This window comes from Lissotriton vulgaris, chromosome 12 (assembly GCF_964263255.1).
Source record: "Lissotriton vulgaris chromosome 12, aLisVul1.2, whole genome shotgun sequence".
Lineage (NCBI taxonomy): Eukaryota > Metazoa > Chordata > Amphibia > Caudata > Salamandridae > Lissotriton > Lissotriton vulgaris.
This window is the reverse complement of record NC_141700.1, coordinates 624,070,488-624,093,018: the sequence shown is the minus strand read 5'-3', so window position 1 is coordinate 624,093,018 and position 22,531 is coordinate 624,070,488. Positions and strand designations below refer to the sequence as shown.

Genomic DNA, 22,531 nt, shown 5'->3' with positions numbered 1-22,531 from the left:
GAGACTGTTGGATCATCGGGTTTGCCTGCTCATGGAATGGGGAGCTTGTCTGCTTCTGTTCAGACTGGCCAGGGTTGAGCGCTGACTGTTTACGGTACTCTATGGGTGATCCCGGTGACGAAGTGGAACATGGCTTGTGCTTGTGACTTTGGGGGGTTGAGATGGACATAAATTGATGCTCACTTTCCATATTGGTGGGCTTACATGCTCTTCTGGTTTGTGGGGGGGCAGGGGGGGTGTGACTGGGGCTGGTGCTAGGGCCCTCCTCCGTTTTTCCCTTCTTCGGGGTTTCCTTGCTGGGGCGACAGGCATGCCTATGGGGGGGTGGGCCGTAGCCTTCTGCTGGTATGCAGGGTGGGGGGTTGGGGGATGGGACGTGTATTCTGTTACTTCTTTGTTTCTATGACCCTAATTTTTCTTTTTCTTCTTCTTGTATCCCTTTTCCTTATTTCTTATATACTTATTCACTAGATGGGGGACTGGGTTTCGGTTTCATTGGGAAGACTTCTGTAATGTGTACTTATGAACATTTTTTACTGTTTATTGCTTCCATGAGTAGGACGCTGAGTTCTAGTACATAGCGATTGTTGCTTCATGTCCTGTTTTTAGCTTCCCAACTATGAATCTCTATTGAAGGCTACTATCCTGTTTTACGACTTGCTCAGTGTACGATTTCGCAGTAACGTATGCCACTAGATCCTTCTACCCTTATCATAAATTGGAATCCTCTCATATCCTGGAACACTGTGGACAAGTTTATCTATAAATCCTGATTTAATGGGCTACGCCGGACTGAAGATTACTGCACAGTTGTCCCTCGCTGCGCAAGGCTTTGAACCTGTTTGTGTTGTTGGCCAGCGGATCTTCGGCCTGTGCCTGATTTTACCTGTAGTGCTACATGTGAGGTTTTCCAAATAAAAATATATTAAAAAAAAAAAAAAAGTGGCACCAGATTCAATGTTTTGTCAATAGAAGCCCAATCCGTGTTCACTGACTCTTGGCAAGGAATGTATCCTTTCAGGCTGTGCATCTCCTAGATCTTCAATGCTTTGTGGCTCCTCTTCTAAGCAGATATTTAGTTGAAAACCTCGGATGGGTTCTTGACGACGACATTATGGATCTTCCCGCCCAAGATTGGGGGTGCTCTCAAATAGATCTGTTAGCCACTGGCCAAAATGCCTAAGCTTTGCTCCAGAGTTTGGAAAACACGATTGAGGGTCCCTTTTGATGAGTTAGTCGAACCGTTTTAGTTTAATTAGTCCAACAGATTTCTCTCTGACTTTTAACCATTGCCATTAGTCTTAATGACGATAAAACCATCCTATGCAACAATGCTATTCATTGTCGTAGAGTCTTTTGGGGATTCTGTAACTTCTTCACATGTTGATGAGACCTCCTACCTAGGTGCTTCACAAACCAAACCTGTTGCCCAGGAACGTAAGTGAAATTACATAATCCCAACGTGCCATCCTTGAATTTGGCAACAGGTCTATTGAAATTGTGTAATGAAGCCATCTGAACTTATCCTTGGAATGTATGAACATTCCCAAAGAAGCAAAATGGCAATCTACAGAAACAAATCATATGCTTTCATACAGAAAAAGTGTGTGAGTTGGTATCTTCAAAAGAATCATGATTTAATATCCTGTCAAGAGGATATAGTCATTCTTTAACGCCTACACTTGGTAAAGTCGAAACTTCAGTTTCTTGTTATTAAAGTTAATTTGATGGCGTTCACAGCATACAGAGAACGACTTGCACATAGAGCATTCTTCACAATTTCTGTGATAAAAGACCTTCTGGAGTGTATTCAAAAATACATTTCCTCTGATATGGCAGCCTTTTCCCGCTGAGAAAGTACAGATTTAAGCTCCTAAATTGATGGTGTCTCCTTTTAGCCCATACATAAAGCCTCTTTGCAGCACTTTACTTGGAAGGTAGCTTTTTAGTGGCTATTATGTCAGCCAGGAGGGTTAGCGAGTTACAAACGCTTTCTGCTTTGGAACCTTACATAATATTTAATCACAACAGAGTGGTTTTAAGGACACACCCTACTTTCCTCCTGCAAGTTGTATCTGACTTTCACATCAACCAAACAATCTTTCTACCCATTTTCTGAAGTCCCTCTTCTCTGTTAGGGAAGGCCCTTCACTATCTTGCTGTCATTCAAAACTAACCAACGTTGTCAATTATGGTACTCTCCAAACTGGTACGGTTTTCTCAAGACAATCTATTTCCAAATGTATTGTCTTTTGTATTAACTTTTGTTATAAGTTAGCCAACAACGCCCCTTCCTGGCAAACCTGGAGCTCATTCTTCATGAAGAAAGGTGACTATCGCTGCCCGTTTAAGCAATGTTTCAGCAGCAATATGTAAGGCAGCCTTCTGGAAATCTATCCACACTTTCACAAAACACTGCTTATTAAATGAGGATTTAAAAGTGGACACTTTAGTTGGATAAGCTGCTCTGAATAATCTCTTAAGATACAGTTTTGTATTGTCCGTGAACCATGCCAAGTTGTGTCGATTTGATTGTGACAGCCACATCCTTTGGGAAAAGCTTTCAGTTCTGTTTCAAGTTTATGCCCATCAGTGGGTAGTTCCTTCAAAAAGAACTGAGGCTGTGTGACAAACAAATGGTACAGTGCATGCTGTGAGAAGGAACATGCTGGCTCCTTAAAGGAGCAGTACATGTTTTTCTACCTTATGAATGTTAAACCTGCTAGACCTCTTTTCCTACACGTTTCTCTGTCATGTAGGCATTGGCAAGGTCACATTTAACATTTCAGTAGTCTTTTGCTAGATGCTGCAATGTTGCCTTTTTGTACTGTAAACAAGTGGCTATTACCAGACAGAAAATTCAAAAGTTAGCCTGTTTGGTATATAGATGTTGGGCGTGCTTTTTGGAAAAGAGCAGCTTTTTACATCTAATTCAAGATATGGATGATTTTTACTTTTTAAAAAAAGTATTGGATCCCGCACTCAGTCAGGAATATTCTTCTTTTATGACTTCAATAAATATACTTGAAATGCAGAACAATGGTTACTGGTTACATTTCCATATGTTGTTCAAGGAGCAATGGTGTTTCTTGCCAATAAGATTACTTGCTGTACACTATTACGCTTTTTTTTGTTTTTCTTAATCCTCATTAGCCTTTACGCCACCCAATGTTCGATTGTTTCCGCCCTGGGCTTTTATCTCATATGCTGGCTATAGACTCGGGCATATGCGGCTCTCCAGCATGCACTGGGCCAAAACCCTCTATACCGCCCTGTAAAACAATGGCACAGCCTTACTGGAGGCCGCAGCCCGGTCTCCGACTCCGCCTTCACGAAGGACGGACCTGCTCAACACGCCTGCGAGATAGGCCAAGGCCTTAATCATAGGATTTTTTCTTTTTGTGTCCTAATCTCTTACAATATGCCAAGGCGAAGGCCCACTCCTTACCCAAAATGTTGCAAAAAAGTGACCAAAATCTGTGCTTCTTGTTCATCCGACCCTTGTAATCTAGTGTCGCAAAGTATCTCATGCTCTTTAACCAGTCCATAAGTGTCGGTGTCATAGCTTCTACCCATACCTTACAGATTTCCCTGCGAGCTAGCAGAACCCCATAGAAAACTAACTTTGCTTTATCATTTATTCTATTATCCTGTAGATCGTGTCTCCCAGTAATAATTAATTCAGGGCTTACCTCTATTGTGCAGCCAATTGATTGTGACAAACAGTTGCTTACCGCCTCTCAAAATTCCCTGATGTTCAAGCATTCCACAAACATGTGCAGGTCGTCCACATTTATATTTCTGCACTTTGGGCACTCAACCCGTCCGCCGGCTTTAAACTTCGATAGTCTACGGGGAGTCCAATGGGCTCTATGGATAGTAAACAGAAAATTTCGCCTTAAATTTGCAGATTTTACAGTTTTATAAAGTATAGTCATCATTACTTGCCATTGGTTTTCTGTAGCGATGTCCGGCAAGCAATCTCCCCATAGCAGTTCCGGCAGTATGGACGGGCCATCTTCCATCTCCACCATTGCTCAGTACCATATCGCAACTTCCTTCTTAAATGGTTGTGGTAGAAATATTTTGTCTTCAAAGTCATTCTGGAGACCGATAACAGTGTCCGACTTGTTTGCCCAACTTTGCATCTGCAGGTATATAAATTTAGATAACCCTTTACCCCACATCTGTGCCCCTTGTATCCAGCCGATCAGCTTTCCCTCTGGAAATAGGTCTCCCCAAGTTTTTAAGCCTGCTATTCTCAACGGGATAGCCAATGCATCCTCTGCCCAAGACGGTGATCCTGGTGTATCCCAAATAGACGACCTATACCCATAATACCTCAACTTTGCTTGTTTCCTAATTTTATACCAGAGCTCTGCCGCTTCCCGTAAAGTTTTCAGTTTCACCTTTTTGAAAAATTTTGGGTCTGAAAATGTATACATGAATCCGTCCTCATCATAATTGCTCAAGCTTAACATAGCCAAAAAGATATACCCGTTGGTTGTAGCCTTCGGTACTCCCATAAGCTCTCTCAAATTTTTTAAACGAAAAGCCCAGTCTTATAACAAAAAGTCTGGGGCTGCCAGCCCACCCTTGTCCCATCTTCTTCTAATTTTCTTCCAAGATAGGCAAGATCCCTTAGAGGCCCAAATGAAAGAACCAATCTCGCTTTGTAATCTCTTAAGCCCATTCTTGTCAAAGTCCCAGGGAATTGTTTCAAACAGAAAAGTAAGTTTTTGTAAAATCACCATTTTAATCAGGTTAGTACGACCAAACAGAGTGAGGGGTAGATGACTCCAATTTCGCAATGTAGTCCCTATTTCTTTCTTCACCCTAAAAAAATTAGTTTTTGTTAAGTCCGCTATATTCTGCGTTATTCTCACGCCTAGGTATCTCATCTCCTTCTTACATTTAATGTCTTCAGTATCCAAGTTCCATGCCATTTGCTCTGTTTTGCTCTCATTGATTTCATACCCTGAAACCTTGCCAAATTCTTTAGTGAGCTTAAATAAGTTTCCCATTGACTCTTTCAAGTTTGAAGTGAAAATAATATCATCGTCCGCGTAAAGACCAATCTTCTTATTCCATTCACCTGCCCTAAAAGGGGCTATTGTATCCATAGCTCTAATCCTACAAGCAAGTGGCTCTATATACAAATTAAATAATAATGGAGAAATAGGGCATCCCTGACGCGTACCCCTCATTACCCTAATAGAGGGTGTCAAAATGCCGTTAACAAGCACCTTAAAGGTAGGGGGGCTATATAATGATTGCAAGGTGTTAGTATAGCTTGGACCAATATTACGCTTTTTATTGCTATTGTTGTGTGGGGAGGGGCCATGACTTAATGAGATGTGATGCTTCGAGTGGGCAATGATGCACCTCTCCTCCCTCAACAATGATAATAAACAGCCTATTACTTTCACCTCGATCTACATGTATATTTTTGCCTTACGTTTTTTCCATGTATTGATGGTTAGTCTAACCTGTACCGAGCTAATCACATTGAATATAATCATTGCAAGCTGAATGCACTTATATTAGTACATACACTACAAATACTATGCTCTATTGAGTCCCATTTTTTTTTTCTTTTGCGGTAATCCCCCTGCCAATTCTTTTATTGTTGCAGCTTTTCAGGAGATTCATCATCCTAAACTCTACCAGAAACTTGGGCAGATGTATAGACTTTCTCATAAAGCAGATTGAAAATCTCTCCTTGAGTGCTATGGACCGGATAGAGCAATTTGCACACTTTCTGCTTATGAACCACAGAGAGGACTTACAAAACATTCTAGGCAATGAAGTTACCACTTCCTTCAGACCTAGTGCTTGGCTCTTTAAAATATTTGTGGGATCTGTCAGTATGTGGTTATGGCCGTTGTTTGGAATTGAAATGTTTTAAATGATTACTTCCTACTTACCTTAATTCGTTGGCCCAGTAGAAGATGCAAGTCTTTCTTTTCTTTGTGAATGCTCTCCTCAAATCTCAAGTGGATGAGGAAATCAGAAAGAGAAATACAAGGTCGAAACTTTGAAAGAAGTTTGATTGGAGAAGGCATTTTCTTAATCTTGCTAATTTGGAGCAGGAGCAGTTTCATAAAGGCAGAGGCAACAGCAGCCACAAAATCTTTCTATCAAGGCAGAGGAAGCAAGTAGTCATCTGCAGCACCGGTCCTTCTCCCAACATAGCTCCGCACTAATTTGCCCTGAAGCACAGAAATTATCTTACAGCACAGAAGAGCATAACAAAAGGATACTAATGTACAGAATTACAAACTCTTGCTTAATAGATCCTTTCCCAACATTCCACAAACGACGTAGAGACCTTTTCTCCTAGACTAGGAGGATAAGGAAATACATCGTGAGAGTCTAAATACTGTATGTGGCAACTGAAAGCACAAGGAAGATCAAAAGTAGTTACTGGAAGACCACGTGATTGAGTTCGGCTTCTCTGAAAGGGCAACTATATATCTCAAACCCATTGCCACTACAAAATGCTACAACGTTGTTCCCAGTCTCACAGTGCCTAATTACAAGGAGAATGCCTTTTCACAGACCAGTCAGGAACATTATCTGTATGGTTTTCTGCCAATGGTTTGCTCAGACTGTGCTAATCCAGTTTAAACCGTGCCGGACAAAAAGGATCACACTGCTTCAGACTAGCCACATCAGTGGTAGTTTGCAGATTCTCTTTTTTTCTGTTGCAAGAGAAAAGTGGAGAGGCTTTCATTCTGCTTGAAATTCCTATCAAGGATGCTTGGCAGGATCTCGTGCCACAACCTTCCATCCCTGATCTTAACTGCAGGGCTTCTAAAAACATCCAACATGTCATCTGAATCTTGTTTCTGACGGCATGAACATCCTGACCATACAATGTAATACAAGGCCATTGTAGAGCCCGCAGCTTCCTCTGAAGAGGTTTCCCGGCGTTAGCTGAAAGTTCAAGAAAAGAAAATCCTAATAACCCGGCTCAGATCCCCACTGAACAGGAGTCCATGAGGAGGGCTTTGAGATTCTTTCTGAAAACAGATTCAGAGGGACTGCACCGCAAGCAGAGAGGAAAATGAAGGATCTGCTGCCTTCTATAGCCTTATGAATTGGGGGCATTTTAAACCGTTAGAGGTTACTAGATCTCAGGGATCTGGCTTAGCAGTAGGGCTTAAATCTTCTCCCAAGGTATAGAGGACATTTTTAAGTAAAGGCCCTAAAGGCAAAGATGAGTGCTTCTGATTTGATCCTCTTGAGGACTGGGAGCCAGTGAATATGGTGAAGATAGGGGACACTAGAACACGCTGCGTAATCTTTCAAATTAAGTGTGCAACGGAGTTCTGTAGTGTTTGTAAGCATTGAATAAGGTATTCTGATAGACTCAAATACATACTGATGGCATAGTCCAATTTGGACGTCACCAAGGCATGGGCAATCGTTTTACGAAAGTCCTCCGAAATAAGGTGAAGCCTGCTCTTAAAGAGTAGCAAAACAGCAGATATAGACTTGATTTGGGGCTAAGTTTCAAATCGAATTTTACATCTAGGTTTCTGACTGAGCACTCAGTTCAGAAGTGCCACCCTATGCTAGAATTTGAAGAGGCCCTGGTGCCAAGAAAAAGAATCTCAGTTTTTTCTGAATTAAGTTAGGGCAGCTAACGTTTATCCATTACACAACTGCCTTCAAGCAAAGCTTAAAGGAACTCTGGGTTACCAACACATTTTCATGGAAAGCCAGAAGGAGTTGGGTGTCATCCTCATAGGAGACTACCAGCACATGCCATCCCTCCATTAATTGCGCCAGTGGCTCTTGATAGAAATTAAAAAGGTCAAGTGGCCTTCCACATGAACACATTATACATTTAAGTGAAGGAGATTATGTATTGTTGTCCCTGGAGAAGGAGATTAATCAATGTACCTGTCAAAAATAGTCAGTACTACACTGTATTCCACATTTGTCGCAGCGTTCAATACTGTCACATAATAACGTTACTGATAGGCTGATTCAGATGGGTCTTCAGGGGACAACACTGTCCTGGTTGACCTCTTCTGATGGACAGGTCTTTTCAGGTCTTCTCAGCTTATGCTGTCTCTGGCTCCTATGCTCTCACCTCAGAAGTCAGCTCTCAGCCCTATGCTGTTTAATATATATATGGTCGTCCCCTAGCACATCTGGTGGAAAGTTGTGTGTATTCATATGCTGACCACAATCAAATTATATTATGTCATCAGAACAGGGATACAGTGATGAATACCTAAACTCCTGGCTTGGTCTGGTCTCCTGGATGAGTGCTAATGCACTTAAACTAAATGGGGTGAAGCCCGAGATGATAGTATTTGGCAAGAACCCACAGTTATGGGGTCCCCAACCCTGGCCTGCCACTTTAGGGACACTCCCAGAGTCGGTGCAGTGGGTAAAAAATCTTGGCTACTGGCTGGAACCCATTCTCTTCATGAAGCTGCAAGTAACAAAAATTGCATCTTAATGCAAAGCCATTTTGAAATGGTTAAATATTCTGTTGATTCTCCCTCTGTCTGCTCAAAAGACATTGATTCATGCGATGATTCTATCAAAATGTGAATATGGCAATGTCCTTTACCTGGGGACGGGCAAGACTTTGATCAGACGTCTTCAAATAGTGCAAAATTCTGCCTCTAACTAAACCGAGTCCCCCGCTACCAGCACCAATGTTCAAGCCTATACATAATTCAAACTTTTAGCATGGTATGGAAAGCGGCTTTTCTATTAACTATTGTATCTACTAGTAGCACGAGTGAAATTCAGACTTCATTTCAGATCTGTACAGTGATATACCAATGTGTCTGTAATAACTTGTCCTTCCTTCCAGTAGTGTCAGACTTTCCATTATTAGGATAATTTGTTTTTCATTCATTCTTCCCAGGTCTAAAATATACAGGTCTCTCCTCCAGCGTAGATATAAAAATAACTATAATGAACTACCTTGATGAAAGTAAGGATCTGCTCAAACAGTTGTTTGAGACAGCCTAGTGGCCGAATGAAGCTCAAAGTGCAAGTTCGGGGGGTTGTAGGGAAATGAAGGAAGGAAAAGAAGAGAGAAGTGAGGGGAAGATGAGGAGAATCCAAAAAGATTGATCGTCCCAAACTACTCGGAGCTCACCTCCTGTATTCAGTAGTGGGTAATTGACAGTGCTTAATTTCTGAAATAAAAGAGTACAGAAGCTCTGCTCAGAAGCTGGCAGCCACTGCAATTAAATGACGGTGCACAGCATACCAAAGCTGGTAGTCTTAGATCCACAGTAGACATTCTTTGCCCCCTTTTCTTTCGCCTGCAGGTTCCTGCTTTCTCACTTTGTATTGATTTTGCTGTCTTACTGTTCCTCAGTCTTTCTGATGTGTGTGTTTTCCCCTCTTGCATTTGGGCAATATCTGATGCAGGGAAAAAAGGCAATTGCTTGCTCAAATTAAGTACTGGTTATTGATTGGCAACATATGGCATCTGGTTCAGGGAGGAAAAGAGGGATAAATGGAGGCAGACGGGGGACAAAAAAGGATGCAGTGCCAGATTGGGGGGAAAAAGGAGGATGGTAAGTGTGTGTGTGTGAGAAGAGTGCAGACCTACCAGCAACAGGGGTGTGGAATGTAATCCAATATCTACCTGTCCATAAGTCCGGCTGCTTCATAAATCCTGTAGAAAGAAAAAAGTTAAACCCCCTTGTCCCTTTGGTACCACGTAATACAGTAACAAATTATGGCGTCAATCTCATTATATAAAAGCTCTGATAATAGCCTGTCTGATTATGCCAGGGCTCATGCTGCACTAGGGTTTGAATTCTAGCAATATCCTTATGTTGACACCTTTCTGCAGATTTACATACTGGGGCTGGAGGCAGTGTTAAGCAATAGTTACAGGGTTAGAATGCCCTTTTGAGTCTGTTCAACCCTACAAAATTGCATGTTTTAGAGGTTTTAACCAGCTCTTCTCTAATCTTTTACCATACTGAGAGAGGTTGGAAATGTACTCCTGACAATGGCAGTTGTAAAACTTCTTCCAGGATAGGGAAAAATGTGGTTGGAGGTAAAGTGAACTTGTAAATGCTCAACTGATTTTCGCATGAGCAAATCTACAACTTCATATTTGCTCGTGCTAAAAAGCAAATCTGAAGGAGACAGTTAGTTATAGATTCCATACTTTAGAATTACCCCCAGGTGTCAGACTGGATCCAGAGAATTTTTACTTAGCAGTACCCCTGCGTGTCGGTAGGTGGGGTTGCTCGACTCGACGTCGTGGTCGCTGGGATGACGTCTCAGGGCCTACTCAGAGGTCGCCCCTGCGTGCCGACTTCCGTTTTTTATTTTTCTTCACCAGCCTTGCGCAGATCGAAGAGAGCTACCCCTTTAGTAATAAGCTTTTTTTTACTTTTGTTGAATTATTTTTGGAGTCTTTGACTCCAGCTGCGCTAAGGATGTCCCATCCTCTGATCTGCTTCGAGCCCTGCGAGGCCGGTCACAAACTAATGTCTGACACGGACCCGCACCTTGTGTGCCTCTGGTGCCTGGAGTGCCACCACAACACAAAGTTTTGCTCCAACTCCTGGGCCATGAATCCTAAGTCTTTGCGGGAGCGGTCCTGAAAGCTCTTGGAGCCCCGGCAGTCGGCTCCGCGTCATTCCCAGTCTCGCTCGAAGGAGAAGAAACACTGGCACTGTTCGCCTTCTCCCCGCTGACACAACGCGGACCCAGAGTGTCATTGCTCAAATGCTTCGTCTTTGTTGCCTCCTACTGGAACGACTCCGCGCCACCCTCTTTTCTGGGAGCCAGAGCATCCCCTGCCCCACTTTGTGCTTTTTAAGAAGCCTTCCATCCCATCTTTGGGCAGCCCGACTCCGCTGGTGTGCCTTTGGGCCCTGCGGAGCCGTTGGGGGACCTGGGCCCTCAATGCCGGCGGCTCCAGCCCAGGCACTGGAAGACCCCCGCGGATCCTGGCCTGGATCTGGATCGACGCCGCTCGACCTTCCCCGGTGCTGATCCAGACGGCGGCGCCTGTTGTGCCCCCTAACGGCGCCGTCCCCAACTCTCACCCCCTGATGGACCCGGAGCCAGATCGACATCGGCCGACGTCAAATCAGACGCTGGAGTGAACTTTTGTTCCCCTGTTCATTCCTGGTGTTCCCTATCGCCCAGAAGGTGGTGATGAGGATTGGGAGGGTCACTGGAACCTTTAGCAGACCAGCTGGAAGAGCAAGACAGGAGGGAGGACCTGGGTGACGCCAGTGGTCTGGAAACTTCCCTAGACCTTGGCTTGCTTTCTCCCCCTACCGTGGCTACGGAGGAGGGAGCGTCTTACGCTGTAGTGGTATGAAGGGCGGCTGAGGCCTTGGGCCTGAAGCTCCCTTCAGTGGCAGTCAGGACAAACCTCCTGACAGAGGTGCTTCAACCGGTGGCAACCTCCTTTGAACCTCTGTTCAACGAAGCCCTCACTGATGTGAGCCCAGCACAGGGGCTCCTGTGGAACAGGCAATTGCCCACTGCCACCGCCCGGCTCCGGGCAACCCATTTTTCCTCACCCAACACCCTTCCCCCAGATCTTGGTGGTCCAAGCCTCTTCTTCCAAGGGTGCATTCCATTCTGCCCCACCAGACAGGGAATCCAAGAAGCTGGATCATCTAGGGAAGCGCATGTTCTATTCCTCCAGCTTGGCACTGCAGTCTGTGAAGATCTTGGGCCGATTCTGCCATACCATCTGGGATACGGTTGCGCAGGTGCTGCCTCAGTGCCCAGAGAAGGCCCGGGCAGTTCTCTCACAAGCCGTGGCAGACAGGAGAGTTGCTGCAAAATTCACGATTAGCTGTGGACTGGATACCACCGGCTCACTGGGCAGAACGATTGCCACGTCGGTAGCCCTTCGGTGCTACAACTAGTTGAGGACGTCTGGCTTTTCGGGGGATGTCCAGTCAACTTTGCTGGACATGCCCTTTGATGGCGGTCGCCTTTTCGGCGACAAAGCTGACCCCGCGCTTTAAGGATTCTCGAGCTACGGCCAGATCCTGGGGCCTTGCTGCGTCGTCCCGTCCACCTCAGTCTGCTTTTTACCCCTTTCGTGGCTACGGAAGGGACACCCCACCAAGTCCATCTCAGTCCAGTCACCGGTTCACACAAGCTGCCCAGCCTCTGCGAGGGCGTGGGACCCAGCGACGCAGGTCTGGGAGCCAGCAGGTGGGCCAGTCCACCCTCTGACCCCCCTCGCCACCCTGCAGCAGCCATCACCTCCCCCACGGGCAAACCATCACATTGAACAGGTGGGTTTTGCAAATAGTCCAGTGGGACTACTTCCTCCCCTTCAAGACTGCCCCTCCCTCCATGCCCCTGTCTTTCGATCTCATGTCAGAGGATCATTTGGTGCTTCTCAGCCAGGAAGTTACAGCTCTCTTGGTCAAGGGTTTTATGGAGAGGGTTCCTACCCCAGATGTTGGTCGTGGTTGCTATTCCTGCTACTTTCTATTGCCCAAGAAGGACAAAGGCCTACGTCCTATTCTAGACTACAGGGACCTCGACCACTTCCTCCGGAAGTAGAAGTTCAAAATGCTCACATTGGCTCAGGTCCTGTCTACCCTCGACCCTCGCGACTAGATGGTGGTGTTGGACTTGCAGGACACCTATTTTCACATCCCCATTCTGCCAGCCCGCAGATGATACCTATGGTAGGCCACAAGCATTTTCAGTTCACCGTGCTCTCCTTCGGCCTTACCAGTACCCCTCGGGTGTTCACGAAAGTGATGACGGTGGTCGCAGCTCATCTGCGCGGATTAGGGGTCCTAGTCTTTTCCTACCTCAACGACAGGCTGTTGAAGGCAGGCTCGGTGTTCACTATCAACGGGCCAAAGTTACACCTGACTCCCTCTCTGACACTCCCTTTCAACAAAGCTTTTCTGGTCACAGTGCAATTTCGGGCTTTTCCTCCCGAGCAACGAGTCTGGGATTATTGGGCTATAATACTGATGTTTCAGCCTCTGTCCCAGACTTCAGTGAGACTGACCCTGAGGCTGCCGGATCTCATGGCCTCCTGCATCCTAATGGTGGATCATGCCAGATGGCATATGCGGGCTCTGCCGTGGAACCTGAAGTTCCAGTGGGCGCAGCATCAGGTAATCTTTCCAAATACGTCCAGATCTCAGAGGAAACTGCGCAATAACTGCAGTGGTGGTTAACGAACCAAGCTTGGGTCAGAGGCGGATCCCTCTCCCTTCCGCAACTAGACCTCACAGTGGTGACGGATGCGTCACTCTTGGGATGGGGTAGCCATCTGGGAGAGGCATAGATCAGAGGCGTTTGGTCTCTGGTGGAGTCCAGGCTCCATTTCAACCTTTTTGGAGGTCAGTGCGATTGCCTGGCACTGAAGGTATTCCTTCCTTCTCTGAAGGGGAAGGTGGTGCATGTGTTCACAGACAACACCACTGTCATGTGGTACAGCAACAAATGGGGCAGGGTGGGGTCGTGGACTCTATGTCAAGAGGCTCTTCGACTCTGGACATGGCTGGAACATCAGGCAGGTTCTTTGAATGCCAGGGCGGACAAACTCATCCACCGGCGCCTACTGGATCACAAATGGCGTCTTCACTCGGAGGTGGTGCATGGTCTCTTTCAACAGTGGGGAGAACCATGGCTAATCTGTTCTCCACCGCAGAGAACCCGCAATGGCAGCAATTCTGCGCGTTGGAGTTTCCATGGCGGCATTCGCTCGGCGAGGCCTTTCGAAGCAAGTGGAGTTGCAGCCTCCTGTACGTCTTTCTGCCTGTACCACTTCTGCACAGAGTGCTGAAGAAGATGAAGCGCGACCGAACCCAAGTTATGATTGTGGCTCCGGACTGGACACAAAGAGTCCGGTACCCAGAGCTCCTGAGCATGGCCATCTATCCTCCACTCGGACTGCCTATTGGAGAGGCTCTTCTGTCGCAGCAGCTGGGGACGGTTCTTCACCTGAACCTGTTCAGCCGCCACCTACTTGTGTGGAGATTGAGCGGTGACAGTTGACCGCTTATGACCTTCCGCCTGAAGTCTGTAATGTCATCTTGTCAGCCAGGCGTCCCTCCACTAAGACGGTATACACCTGTTGATAGAGTGTTTGTGGCAAGGTGCACAACAAAGGCTGTGGATCCCCTCTCCGCTGCTCTTTTAGAGGTCCTTCTGTACATACTTTCATTGGCCCAGCAGGGCTCTGCCCTGGGCACTTTTAAAGGCTATCTTGCGGCCATCTCTGCTTTTCTCCGGCTACCAGATGTGCCATCCTTGTTCAAGTCCCCTATTGTAAATAGATTCTTTGAGGGCATTACTCATCTCTTTCCTTCATCTCCTTTTGTAATGCTCCAGTGGGACTTGAATGTTGTCTTCACTTATTTCATGTGCGTTCCCTTCGAACCTCTTCACAACTGGCCTCGCAGGCTCCTCACTTTGAAAACTGCCTTCCTTGTTGCCATCACCTCTGTTCACAGAGTGAGTGAGCTTCAAGCTCTTTCTTCTAAGCCCTCTTTCTTCTCTATGCAGCTGGACCAAGTAGTGCTTAGGAAGAGACCCTCGTTCCTTTCTAAAGTGGTTACACCTTTTCATATTGGACCAACAATCACTTTGCCCACCTTTTTCCCGCCTCCACACTCTTCTAAGGAGAAGGAGAGACTTCACCATCTGAACCCCAAGCACATGTTCACCAGACATTACTGCTTGGACAGCTAAGTCCAGAGGAATGGCTATTTTGCCCGCTCAATCCTCCAGGACTTTCTGGTGTGAAGTTGGTTCGCAGACCCTTCTCCGGTGTTGATATTGCTGGGGTATCTACTCTAAGGTATCCATAACTAACGGTTTCTTTCAGATGAACAAGTTACTTACCTTCGGTAACAATGTATCTGTAAGAGACATAGATTAGTTATAGATTCCTTACCGCCCCACCCATCCTCCCCGCTCTGCGAACTGACTTTTAGTGACAGGGACTCCCTTGCAGGGCCCTAATTGTAGTGCACCAGTGGTCCTTGTCTTCCTTGGCTCTGCGTTTCTGGGGTGGAAAGTCATGTCAGAAGTGACGTCGGCGCGCAGGGGCGGCGTCTAAGTAGGTACCAGGATGTCCTCCTGGAGACCATGATACAGATGACTCGCGCGGAGTCAACCAGTGCCCCCTACTGATGCCCAGGGGTACTGCTAAGAAAAAATTCTCCGTATTCAGTCGGACACTTTGGGGTAATTCTAAGGCAAGGAATCGATAACGGACCTATGTCTCTTACAGATGCATCGTTACCGAAGGTAAGTAACTTGTCCCTCACAAATATTTTCGAGGAGTACAATTTCCTGGCCTACTTTTGTAAATTCTAGTGACTTCTTGAAAGCCGTATATCTGCACTAATGCACGGACATATATCGTGGATGCAATCTTGTGACACTTTAAGAATCGGGCCCCTAATTAGGTCTAGAGTTAACCAAGACTTTTTTTTATTCTAGCTCTGTCTCTATCTAGCCATCGACTGACTTCTGCTCTTCCACAAGAGCAGAAGCCAGTATTGGCACACAAAGTAATTTTGTTCAGAGATAGGGACTACTGCAGCAATGTGCTTTTTGAGACCAAAAAATATTATTGCTTTTTGCATTGTTTTTTATAATGGTGAGGGCCTGGCAGCTCCCATAACGTTTAACAAAAACTATATTAAGCCAAGATACGCATTGACAAAACCAAAAGGCTGACCACTGATATTGGTCCTATTGGCTTTGCCAGTGCTTATTTTTTTGTGTTTATCATCTTGTTGAAACTGGTTGCACTGATTTTCCATTATGAATATGTTTTTAGGAATACAAGCATGCATCAACACATTTTACTAAATGATGCTTCAAATAAATGTTACCTACAATTTCACAGCTGTTTAGCAAACTTTATCTCCTAGTTGCATTTTTTGTGAATATTTTATTTTGAAAGCAAAGGATCGTCAATCTTGCTTTCAAGCTTCTTTAGATATTTGCATCTAATTAGAGCGCATTCAGGTAGCATTACATGTAGCCTCATATTGTAAAACTTTGTAAACGTGTGCACATTTTTACAATGGAACCACTGTGAGTAGTGCATTTCTTTAGAGCGTTCATCCAAATAAGAAAGGCTTTGTGTTAATGAACCATAAATATAAGTTCGAACAGCATTAACATATGGACACAAATATTACCTTAAACGCAGCTGATACCCTTCGCTGATTCATAATGTGGTACGGTAAACTTGCATCCAAAGGGATGGTGCTGCAGGGTATTGAACCTACTTGTTCTATGGACAAAAAACATGAAAACGTGTTGTCCTTGACCCCAAACAATATGTCCTGGGAGTCGGGCTGTAGGAATTTCACACCTCTGCAGCAAGGATGAAATTTGATTAACCGATTGCCAAGGGAGGTTTAAATCAGGAAAAATTGTTTGTTGAGGGGTGTTTTTGTTTGCCTGTCTGTCTTCATAACATAAGAGCCTAGGGTGCTTATTCCTAATCAACCGATGTACTGGCAGCTGGTCAAAATAGCAGAAGAGGTGATTGACGAGAGTTGGCACTGGGGAGCTAAGAGGCACACTTTCCTTCCCCTTCTGTACTTTTGTCTGGGAGGGCCAAGGTGGAGACCCCAATGACCCTCTTGCCATGCTCCTTGTAGCGGGAGATTATTGGTGTTGTACTGCAAGAAACATTAAAGAGGTTGCATAGGTTGGCTTCCTATTGTCCTGTCTGTCTCCTGTTTCCCTATGATCTGATAGCTGTTCTGTTACGAACTGAGGTGTTGAAAAGTATGGGTTGGTTCTTTCCTAGGTTCCTTTAATACTGATTGATTCTGTACTCTCTTTCCACAGACACTGGACCTGCATTCCTGCCCGAAGCCGATTGTTTTTCTCTTGCATACGTTCTTGTCTGCCAAGATGACTCGCATGGGACTGCTGGTCTGAAGGGCAGAAGGTTTGTGCCAAACTTGGCCGCACCAGTGTCGCAGTCAAAGAAGCGAATACAGAAAGAATAAATTGCAATTCTATGCACTCCTGCAGCAGCTGACACTCCTGCGGCATCTGTGCCTTTAACAAGAACTCTCAGCACACTATTGGCTGTGGTTTCTTGCACCTTGATTTCCAGTCAGTGCTCAGCACCCCACACTGAAGAAAGACACTGAGTGATTGCTCTACACCGAAGGCAGTGTTGCTGGGCATTAACCAAAACTGATGATTTCAGTGTTATCAGGTGGTCTGTTGAGCTTTATTAGCAAGTTATTCATTTCATTCGCTCTGCTGAAACCAGAGAGGGAACTCACAGAATTTACCACATTCTCTGCAGATGGAAGACTGCAGTACCTCTTTACACTTATAAGCCATTTTCTTTCCTTACCAAAGGTGCCTTTGTTTTACTGCTGTGAGTTGGCATTGCAGTGCTAACCAATGGACATGTTTCCAGGTTTACTGTACATGGGGGTTCTAATGCTTGCTTGAACACTTACAGTTGGTGTAATCTTTGTGTTTATTAATTTTACCACACAGTCAACTAGGCATGGAGAAGATGCTGCATAGTAAGATACAGACAGTCTTTGCTGCTGATTGTTATTTGGAGGCTTGTTTTATCGGCAGAGAGTGCCCATGAAGTGATGCATCCACCTTTCGTCGCACAGTATTACACTGTGTTGTAGTTGTATCCCAAAGCGATTGGCTTAGTTTGTGGCCTGGTTGGGATAGTCTTGCAATGTAGCTTGAAAGGCAACGTTGATGTCTTTCTTTGTAAGACCAACTTTGCACCTAAGAGTGTCTGACTTTGTCATTGTGAATGTAAGGGCTAGTGTTACAGCGCAGCCGAATTAGCTGTGTTGTTCGATGAAACTTGTATTTTAGTAGAGTGGCTGTGAAACTTGGATCGCAACACAGAGTGGCTGTGTTTGGACTTGGTTATCACTAGCTCTTAGAGTCCTGCGTTACAGTGCAGCTTGGCAGACTCCATTGGTGGTGTGGACGCTGAGGGGGCACTTTTCTCGTAACCCAAAATAATTGGGTGAGACGACACATGAGTTGTTGCTCAGTGTATGGTTGTGTTTGCACGTGTGTGGAAACCCTGCTTTTTATACTCTTTTTAGTGAGTGTGTCTTTGAACATATGTTTAGCATATGGTGATTGTTATTCCCTTTGAGTGGTGTGAGTCTGTCTGGCCCTCTCTATTGGCTTGTGTAAGAGTAAAAGCAGTCCACCGAAACCCAAAGTAATTGGGTTGCACGGCACCAAGATAATCCTGAGTGTCTGGTTGTGTTGGAGTCTTCCTGAAGAACCTGTATTATCCTATGTGTTTGTCCTACTTGGGTGAAAGATTGGTTAAATCAGTGATGGTCTGGGTATGTGGTGGATTCTTTATACCACAATCACAGGCTTATTGGAACATAGATGCATATGGCTTTGTTGGTGTGTGTGCTGGGACTGGTCAATGTAATTCAAACGAATTTGGTGATACAGAACTGTGGGTGCCTCCCATTCAGTAGTATGTCAGAATGAGCTATTGTGTATGCCTGTGTGGCAGACCTTGATTGACCGTCTCTTTTAATGTTGCGAGTCTGAGAGTCTTTTTGTTACAGAATCTTCTATTCCTGTGGTAGCTCAGAATGAATTGATGTGATGTACCAGGTGAGAGGGGCCTACTTTACTGCACAGTCAATAGATGGGTGAGAGGGACCTCAATGAAAGCTCCAAGTTAAAGGATGTGTTGGAATTTCGGTGTGAAAAAAAATGTATTGTGATTAATTGCTAAAGAACCACAACATTGGAGGTCTAGCAGTTACCTACGTAAGGAGGCTGTGCTGTATCCGGTGTGAAAGGGGTCTAAAAAACAGGGGTTGGGGAGTCCTGCACCATCCATAACGTATCCAACATTATTTATTTTTCAACACAACTCAAACATTGATTCCTTTTTTAATGTAGTTATTACCAGCTCTGCATATCCTTGAGGTGTCATGAACATCCCTGTTATTTCCAATGCTATGAAACTTCATCAACTGCAGTAGCAAGTGTTGTATAAAAAAAACTAAGAGTATTCATCCAAGCTTGTCGCAATCATGAGAAACCTGGATAGTTGTATAAAAGAACTTACTGTACCTATAGAGTGAGGCTGCAGGTCCAACATAGTATTGACAGGGTTCTGTGACAACTAGGATTGTGCAGTTTTGCCTTGTAGCAATACACAGTGCAAAGAGAATGATTGTAGTCCAGTGTAATTGTTTTTGTATGCCGCTTACCGGGATTAGTGGGTTAAATTGTAGCCCATGAAAATGTACGTAACCTGGAGTGTGTTTTTACTGAGTATGTTTCTCTTCCCAAATCTGCAAATGGTCAGGAGTGCAGTTTCATTCTCTAATCCCCCTACTTCACAACATAGTCGATAACAAATTTGTTCCAAGGGAGACTGAAACATGCTTGCAGTGCCAGTCGACATTTTTCAAAGTGGAGTAAGGCTGCAAAGTCAAGACCCTTTGGATTGAGTACTCCAATAGAACAATACCACAGGGGGGCCATATAGCACCCTCCATGTACTAAATTGAATAACCATAAGATATTACAACTCTCAAACCAAGACTTCGATTCTCTCTCAAGACTATTCAGAAAGTTTGAGCTTGTGAAAGAAGATTTGGTGTCCGATTGGGCTGAGGTCATATGAAACACTTAAAGCATTATAGACAGTAAAAATTAAATTGATTCTTAGAAAAAGACGCATCTGTCGTAACGTTCAGTAAAAATATGCCCCATGATTGACTACAATCCTACTCCTATCTATAGACTAGCATCCTGTTCAAAGGATTTCACCCACATAAGTGTGCAAGGAGACTGGTCTCAAAGCTTATTTCAAGAAAACTTATGAATGTCTTTTAGTAAGTGAGAGGCAACCAAGCTCCAATTGGGTGGAGTGCTGTCTTTCCGAAGTACTTGGGTGCCTAAGAATAATGCCCTGAAGTACATTCTAACCAGCGATTCTAGGGTAATGTTAAAAAGGGAGACTAAAAACTCCAGTCCTGTCAGTCTGCTGCTACAGTTTGAATGCCTAGAGACCGTGTGGATTAATTTAAAATCACCCTTTTAGTAGAACAATTGCCAAAGTGCCTTCGGTATCAATGAGTGAGTAAGCTGCACCCCCACCCCTCCTAGGGGGGACTACTCTGTAGTGAGTGATACTGCATATCTCTCCACTGGATGAAATACTATCCTTCAGCGCTCTGACTTTAGTAGTGGTACTGGTATTATAGGTGCTTGATACTGCAAAACCCTATTGAGAGGATGAGCATGTCTATATGTACTTATCATACTCTTAGGTAGTAAAACCCACAGGATTCCATTGAATGAATCTCTTGAATACTCTACAGGAGAGAGCTGATCTGCAGAGGACACTTTCTTTAGTTGAGTGTGAGAGCATGAACAAGGTTTCCATGGCGAGGCTTGAGTGACCTGTTCAGTTGTATTTGCTTTGTATGTGTGCCTAAGAAAACCAAAATGGGAGGGGCTTCAGTTAGCTTTGTTAGAGCAGCTCTTGAGGGGGCAAGCTGCTTAGCATCAAGATGGTTTGAGCAGATTTGAGGAACTCAGGATCTTCATCTTTTCTTACTGTATTACTTTTTATCAGTCCTTTGAAGTGTGAAATACTTCAATATTGCCTTATTGTGTTTGAAAAGCACACTTTACTCCTGTTGGAATTTTTCTGTACATCCTCTTCTATACCAAAATATATTCTGCACAGGATGCCAGAAAAGTCTGCAAGAGTAAAATTCGTAGTAGTTTCTAGGTAAACGTCCTGATTCACAAAGTGGATTTTAAATATTTGTATAGTGTAAAAAAAAATTGGCGCACAATGCACATTTTGCAAAACATTTTAATTTTGCATTGATACCAGACCCCAAGGGAACCACAACGGCTGTAATTTTTTGCACGAGCATATGGCCGCCGCTAGTAAAATAGCTGCACAGTTTGATGTATCCTTTTAGATAAAGGCATCATCAAAATGGATTTATAACTGCTAGGTGACATAGTATTTTAATTTGTATTATTTAAGCTGGCACAAATGTGTTTCGCTTCTCTGCCAGCCCTTTGATGTGCCTGACAAACAAATCCATTATTTTCCCTTTTACAGAAGTATATCGCACTGCTATACTTGCACAATGCTGGAAAATTGTTATCTTGCCTTCCTATGTGTCTGGGATAAAGACACATATTCATGAACTTTTAACTTTGCGTTCTCCCTTATCCTTACCACAAACCCAAAGACAAGCGATTGCGATAAACTGTAATGCCCAGTGAAATGCAAAATACTTACACATTTTATGTAACTATGGGGATTTTGCAGGATAGTATAATTTCAGAGTTACTCCTACTATAATGATGAGTGCTGATTCTTGTGCATCTGCACACTGTGTTTTTGGTCTTCAACTCTGCTAATCTGTTCATCTGGGTTTTTCCTTCTCGAAAGGAGAGCTGTGAGTTCTTTCAGGATGGAAAAAAACTCATGCCTTTTTTGTCTGGCTTCAAATATCAAATCATGTCCAAGGTCATTTTTTAATATGCAAAGAAGGTTGCAGCTCAACAAATGTGATATCGTTAAAAATAAAATTATGTGATTTTACTTATACTATTAAATACTCTATTTTAATGGCATGTATGCAGTGGTAGGTTTTCAGGCGGAAGGTGCTATTGCCTAGCCCTTATGATGTAACAGGAGGGAAATACTTTATGGAAATGGCATAACAATGTGCATAACCAAAAAACTAAGCATTATATGTTTTCTGGCATTAAATGTTTTTAAACAAGACCGTGTATGTTCATTTTCTTGGAGAGGTTGTATAATTAGTTGCATGGTCATTGGCCACAACCTTCTTTGACTCTACATTTTCATTTTTTTTTATTGAACATCAGAATTCCCAATGTTCATTGCATACATAAGTTTTCGACTTCCAGTTTCTTTTCAACTTTCCACTCTCCCTCTCAGAACACATACTCATGGAGCTTATATTCCCTTGTGAGGGCAATTCTGCCCCCTCGCCTCTTAGAGCCCACCCTTCTTTCCTTAGGTCATTCGGCTTGTTTACCATTTGTAGTTCAAGTCCAAAGCTTGTAGTCTATGTAGTACATGTTGATTCTAGTCTTGAAGCAGTCCCTTGGTGTGCCTTTCACCAAGGTAAAGTATAGTTTTGTCATCCCGAGGCTAAATAACACGATATACCCTAGTGAAAACTTTAACTAGAGAGCATGGCAACTTGTCGTCAAGCTTCTGTAGTGCCAAAATGTGAATAAAAGAGAGATTACGGTTACTTTGTCAACAAGGAACACATCACCCCACCCTGATGGAAATCTACTGGCTGTCATTGCTGGCACACATCTTCAAAACCAGCTACTTCAACTACGAAGTCCATCACCATTAGCATCTCTGTCTATCTGACTAGCACGTTCACCATCTGTACTGGCTCTCAGTACATCTGCAGTCGGATCACCATCAGGAAAGGAGACTTAAGTGTAAAAAAAACATGGTAAACAGCCTTCCCCAATTTATGCACCCAGA

The 22,531-nt window shown here is 44.2% G+C and overlaps 1 protein-coding gene across 1 annotated transcript in view; it reads left to right on the top strand.

Annotated features, from left to right (window-relative positions):
- The window catches only part of SNTB2 (syntrophin beta 2), a 285,109-nt gene extending 263,327 nt beyond the window's left edge, over window positions 1-21,782 (top strand). The window contains exon 7 of the mRNA XM_086945768.1: window positions 16,828-21,782. Within this exon, the coding sequence (XP_086801894.1) occupies window positions 16,828-16,920 (93 nt within the window). The 3' untranslated portion in view covers window positions 16,921-21,782. The remainder of the gene's footprint in view (window positions 1-16,827) is intronic.
- The last annotated feature ends 749 nt before the right edge of the window (window positions 21,783-22,531 follow it).